We start from the raw sequence: 6,081 nt of genomic DNA, 5'->3' as shown, positions 1-6,081 counted from the left end.
CTACAGATCCCTCTTCAGGGCCAAAATCAGGCCTCCTAGCCATACATATTGGGGCAGACAAGCTCTGTATAAGCCTCCTGGCAAGGAGCAGTCTATCTTGAGCTACCACTTGAACTTCTCAGAACATCTCTTGGCCCCAAGTGGACAGGCCATAGAGCCTTTTCTGTGGCTGGGTTTGACCCAAAGACATTTTTACCCAACTCTGCCCAAAGAATATTCAAAGTAAGACAACTTTATTTTCTTTAAAATCAACTTTTTAATTTATAAGCAGTAAATATGCATGTTATATTGCTGTTTTATCTCTACATCCTATCCTATTAAAACAAATGTTTAATATTTTTAAAATAAATATGCAGCATTTTATTGCTACCTATGTATGAAGCACTGTCTGGTTTTTGTCTTTCTCTTTTTCTTCATCAACATCCAGCTCCCTTGGAGGAACCAGGATCCCCATAGTGGCTTCCACCCTTGCCAGTCTGCTCCGCAGTCTCTGGAGCTGTCCCCTCAGTGCCTTGAGGTTTTGCAAACATTCCTGGCAGCTGCGGAGGTCTCTTTGGCCTTGAAGGAAAGAAAACAAACAGGGTCAAGGGCCCTCTCCTCCACAATACCAGTCCCTGCACTGACTTATAGTCCCTTTCTATGCCCAGCACAGACTTCTCATCTCTACCTTGAAAACCCACCATGGCTATGCCCCACCCTTTCCCTCTGCACTGATCTTCCCCCCTCTCCCAACTTGCACCCCGTCAGGTTGGTTTTTGCTCCTCCAGCTTCTGTCTTCAGCCACCTGGAGGTCTCCTGCTCTCTAAAACTACTCTTTTTCTTCTCCCTCGCTGACCCTTGGGTCTGGAACCGCCACTGATGTGGGCTCACGTCTCTCTCCTATCCTTCCAATGCAACCCACCTCCTCTGTGCAGCTTTTGGCTTAATGCCTCAGCAGAGGCAGCTCCATCAGCTTGAACTGAATGCCCCTTATGCTTTCTTCCTCTTCCTCACTTCTCTCTCCAAAGCCAAACTTTAGACTGTATGCTCCTGGTGGCCAGGAACTTTTGCCCATGTACATTGACAATGCTATAAGGAGGATTGTAATAAGCACAATTGTATGTCATCCTCCTTGGTTTCTTGTTTCAGCCCAGCTTGAACTCAAAAGGGCTGATATTAGCATTCATATTATTAGCATTCATGAATTTAGTATTCACATTCTGCTCTTCCTCAAGCAGCTCAGGGAGGTATACATGGTTATTTTTTTCCTCCTAACAACCCTAAAGGTCAAGTTAGACTGCGGGACAAGTGGCTGGATGAGAATTCAAACCCGGGTCTCCCTGGTCCTAAGGAGGTGCAGCTGAAATACATACACATCGTTCCCCCGCTTGTCCCACCTCAACTTCCCTCTCCTTCCTCTATTGCTTGCCCATCTCTGTTTTTAGACTATAAGTGTTTTAGATTGTAAAACAACAATGAGGATGGAAAAGGGGTGCTGCCTCTGTGAAACTTACGGTCATTCAGCTGATGGAACTGCAAATCCATCAAACTCTGCAGAGTTTCTTATACATTGCTGAGGTCCGGCTCTAGGGGAGGTGGGGAAGGAGGAGGAGGGGGAGAGGGATGCAGGAGGAAAGAAGAGGTGGAGGTGGAGGGTGGGATGGAGCCAACTTCCAGCAAGGCAGAAGATAATAATGAACTGGACCCAGGGGGGCGGAGACATGCAGCAGGGCCTTCAGGAACATCTGCAAGAGAGAAGAAGCAACAGGTGGTCAGCCGCAAATGCTGGCATACTACCACACCCGCCATCACTTGCCCTCACTGCTCACCATGAGAAGCTGTCTGAATTACAGGCATCAGAGCTTGGTCACCTGAAAGACAGAAAACGAAGGAACACTTCAGCAAGCACTGACAACCCACCCACAGGCCTCCCCTCCAAAACTTAGATGCAGACTCAAATCAAACATTTCAACATTCAGGAGAAGGAAACAGAGAGCAAAAGAGCCATTTTTAGCCCAGCAGCAACTTCAGGGGTATGCTCCGAACGTATCTTCCTTTCCCCACCGTTGCAGCCGAACTTCACTGCGGATGAGCCTTGTCCATGTGTGTCCAATTTGCAGGTTGATAGCCCGGAGAGAATGAGGGAACTGCTGTGAAATGTGGCGACCCCTCATTTCTGCAACAAAGAGAGCAAAAAGGAACAAGTGTTGTATGCTCTGACCAGGCCGAGTGCTGGTGTCTTGCAAAAAGGGGCAGTGCTAGTGCTTGGTTCATCATCTGGGCTGAGTATCAAAACTCCAGATGAACTTTGTGCTGGGTGTCTATGCAAAAGGGTTCTGAGGTGCCACAATACTTACGCCGCTGGACATAGTCATGCTGTAATCCTGTGAGGATTTCTACTTCTTGCTCAAGATAATTGTCAGCAGTGGAAGGCTCTGGTAAGGGCTCTGACACAAAAGCTGCTTCCTTTGGAGTGCCAGTGGGGATGGAAGGACCTGGCACTGAGGTTTCCTCATTGACCTCTTTCCCTGGAATGTCATTGGTGATGTGAGGTCCTGGAAGGGATCCTGGCACTGAAGTTGCCTCATTGAGTTCTCCCTGCAGAATATCAGTGTGGACGTGAGGTCCTGGAAGAGATCCTGGCATTGAGGTTTCCTCATTGAGCATTTCCTCCAGAATATCAGTGGAAATGCGAGGTCCTGAAAGGGATCCTGGCACTGAGGTTGCTTCATTGAACTCTTTCCCCAGAATGTCAGTGGGTACACGAAGTCCTGGAAGGAGTCCTGGCACCAAGGTTGCTTCATTGGGCTCTTCCCCCAGAATGTCATTGGTGATGCAAGGTCCTGGAAGGGATCTTGGCACCAACATTTCCTCATTGAGCTCTTGCTCCAGAATATCAGTGGGGGCGTGAGGTTCTGGAAGGGATCCTGGCACTGACGTTTCCTCATTGAGCTCTTGCTCCAGAATATCTGTGGGGACGTGAGGTTCTGGAAGGGATCCTATCATTGAAGTTTGCTCATTGAGCTCTTTCCCCAGAATGTCAGTGGGGACATGAAGTCCTGGAAGGGGTCCTGGCACCAAAGTTGCCTCATTGGGCTCTTCCCCCAGAGGGTCCCCCAGAACATGGTGCAACATGGGTCCCCCAGGACATGGAGCAACATGGGTCGGATTTCTGGGATGACCTGAAAGAGAGGAAATAAAGCAGGAATCTGGAAATGAGAATGGCCCATAGCCCTGATAGAAATTGCCTCCCCTTTCTGCCTAGGTTAACCAGCTGGGATGCAGCCTGGGATTGTGGGTGAGGTGGTCCACCCAAGGAAACAAGCAAGGGATGAAGAGGAATACATTGCATAGCACTGGCAAGACAGCCCTCACCAACTACACTTCAGAAGGGAGTGCAATGGCCAGGCTCTATCTGCTGAACATCCCAACGCAGCTGCCTTCTACCAAGTCATACCCCTGGCTCACTTTGCCCTACTCTGGCTGACAGCCGCTCTTGGGCAGAAGCCTTTTCCTAGCTAGCTAAAATCCTTTAACAGAAGATGAAGAAGACTCAACCCAAGACCTTGTGCATGCAAAGCACTTGTTCCACTACTGGACTATGGGCCCTCCCATACCTATGAGGAAAGAGGCTTCTCCTTTGAGCAGAGTGGGAGCTGATGGTTCACATGGACTAAACAATGCATTTGCTCTTTGGCTGAAGCAACAACCCCCAGTTACAGCCTTTTGACCTATGTGCGGGGGTAGGGGTGGGGCTTGAAAATCTGCCTGGACGCCATAAGCAGGAAGCATAGCTATGATCTGAGGAATGCAGGCCCAGCTCCGAGGGGCAGAAAACTGGGATCAGAGAAAGAAAGAGTCTCTTTGGACTGATCTCAGAGCTCATTGGCCAGGAAATGTTGCCCTTGTTTGCAGGTGATCCTCCATTTCCATCATGACCCATGTAATTGTCAAAAAAAGAGATGCTTTGGAAACAAGACACCAGCATTCTTTAGCTTCCTCTTCTCCAAGGCAGGGGGAACAAGGCCCAGAGGATGTCTTGGGGCTAGGTGTGGGCAAAAGGTTATTGCAGGGCTTTTCCAGAAGTGCACCACCTCCAAGGGAGAATTACCAAACCTGCCCGCCTGCTGTCACAGCCCTTTCCCCATCTTCTCCCATCCAGATATCCAGAGGGTAACCAGATGTGACTTGCCCAGGCCCCCTGGTCTCCTCCAACACTTTTGGCTGCAACAAGTGCCAGCAGCAAAGGCTAGAGGTGGATGAAACTGCCCTCCTGCCATTCATCCATCAGATGGATGTCTGCCTATCTCTTTCCATTGTCAAAGTGAAACAGGTCTCCAAGGAGACACTCCCTGGGGGGTTGAGGAGCCCTGAGAAGAAGCATGCACTCTCGTCATCCACTTACCAGTCTGTGCCCCCTCTTCATCTTCATAGCAATAGCAATAGCACTTACATTTATATACTGCTTTATAGCCGGAGCTCTCTAAGCAGTTTACAATGATTTAGCATATTGCCCCCAACATTCTGGGTACTCATTTTACCGACCTCGGAAGGATGGAAGGCTGAGTCAACCTTGAGCCCCCGGTCAGGATCGACCTTGTAACCTTCTGGTTACAGGGCGGCAGTTTTACCACTGCGCCACCAGGGGCTCATCCCTGCAGAGATAAGGAGAAACATTCTTAGTAGCGAATCACAGGAAATTGATCCTAGGGGGTGCTGTGCCATCCCAAGCATGCCCTCACCCATAATCCTTCTAGAAGGCCCTGCTAATTTTGGATGATTCAATACTTGGAAGCAGTGAAAGTAATTGCTATTGAAAGTCACTCACCACATTTCTCTCAGATTGTTTTCACCTGGGGATTGACAGGTTGACAGGGCGGGGGGCAGACCCACTCTCGTAGTTTATAGATATGAGGCCAGCTTTCCCACCCCTCTCCAGAGAAGATTTTCAACTTTTTAGAAAGCCCCCCCCAAAAAGGGGGACACTTCAGCTAAAAGAACATACATACTGTTTTGGTTTTTAAAATTTGAATAAGAGGGTTTAAATTTGTGACAACTCGAATCCCCGCCTATATGTTCCCCAGACTATGGGAAACACCTATACCGGGCAGCAGCGATATAGGAAGATGCTGAAAGGCATCATCTCATACTGCGCAGGAGATGGCAAAGGTAAGCCCCTCCTGTATTCTACCAAAGGCAACCACAGGACACCAGGAGTTGACACCGACTCGATGGCACACTTTTACCTGGGTTTGGGCTATGTCTGAACAACCCCCTCCACACCCATCCCTTCAGATGGCCACACCAGAGCCAAAAGCATTAAGAGGAGTCAAGAGGGGGGAAAGCAACTCACTTTGGTTCTATGGGAACATGAAAGAAGAAAAGGTTAGGCATGTTCTTGGAAATAACATGGGGGTTTGGGGGGGGCTAGCTTTTGAAGTCAGCTTCAACTGGTGGGCAGGATTCCCCCCCCCCAAAAAAACCCAAGTGGGCCCACAGGGGCCGGCCAGTAGCTCCTGGGTGCTACAGTTTCACAGGTCTAGGACCTGTAAGCTTAAGAAATACCGTGGAAATCAGCCCAGCAAGTGACCTTCGAGGGCCACCTGCATTTCAAGGAGAAGCTGTGTGGTGTGAATACTGGTGGTGAACTTGTGACCACTGAAGTTCACATAGGGAGCGCAATGGCATGTAAAACAATGGAAGGGCATCTTTCAAAACCAAGTCCAGGCAGCCATTAGATTTTGCTTCCCCATCATGCCGGAGACTTACCTACAGTTCACCCATGACCAGCAGCCACCTATCCTGACAGCTAAGATGATAAGCTGATGATAAACTGACAGCCAAAGACAGCCAACTTATCAAAGATGCTGCAGCTTATCTAGAATGCTGCCAGGTGAGCCTCCTGCAGAATCCTCGCAGGTCTCCAAGGGGAACCATGACGGCAGAATTCTGTGGCTGATTGTGAGATCGCAAGATCAGTTACTGGCCTTGCTGGTTCTGGTTTGAATCCAAACACTGTCTTGGTTGTTGTCAGCAAAAAGTGTCAAAGCACCAGGGGAGAGTCACCCCTGTCCTGCCCTCCCTGCTCCCCACGTTTTCCAC

General features: G+C 49.3%; 1 protein-coding gene across 4 annotated transcripts; it reads right to left on the bottom strand.

Annotated features, from left to right (window-relative positions):
- Window positions 1–247: 247 nt before the first annotated feature.
- Window positions 248–5,849, bottom strand: LOC128324094 (uncharacterized). Of its 4 annotated transcripts, none has more exons than XM_053248240.1 (4): window positions 5,749–5,849; window positions 2,337–3,161; window positions 1,494–2,155; window positions 248–558 (listed from the first exon to the last, which is right to left on the bottom strand). In XM_053248240.1, exons 2-3 carry the CDS (start codon window positions 3,112–3,114, stop codon window positions 2,007–2,009), a joined length of 927 nt encoding a protein of 308 aa, XP_053104215.1. In that variant the 5' UTR covers window positions 3,115–3,161; window positions 5,749–5,849; the 3' UTR covers window positions 248–558; window positions 1,494–2,006. The 4 variants fall into 4 exon arrangements, with proteins under 4 accessions (XP_053104215.1, XP_053104212.1, XP_053104217.1 ...); XM_053248237.1 differs by having other exon boundaries at window positions 1,494–1,724; window positions 1,809–2,155; window positions 2,337–5,841; XM_053248242.1 differs by having other exon boundaries at window positions 1,494–1,850; window positions 2,044–2,155; window positions 2,337–5,841.
- Window positions 5,850–6,081: the final 232 nt, after the last annotated feature.

Source organism: Hemicordylus capensis, chromosome 4, assembly GCF_027244095.1.
Source record: "Hemicordylus capensis ecotype Gifberg chromosome 4, rHemCap1.1.pri, whole genome shotgun sequence".
Classification (NCBI taxonomy): Eukaryota; Metazoa; Chordata; class Lepidosauria; order Squamata; family Cordylidae; genus Hemicordylus; species Hemicordylus capensis.
Note: the sequence above shows the minus strand (reverse complement) of the source record. Positions and strands in the feature narration are given on the sequence as shown.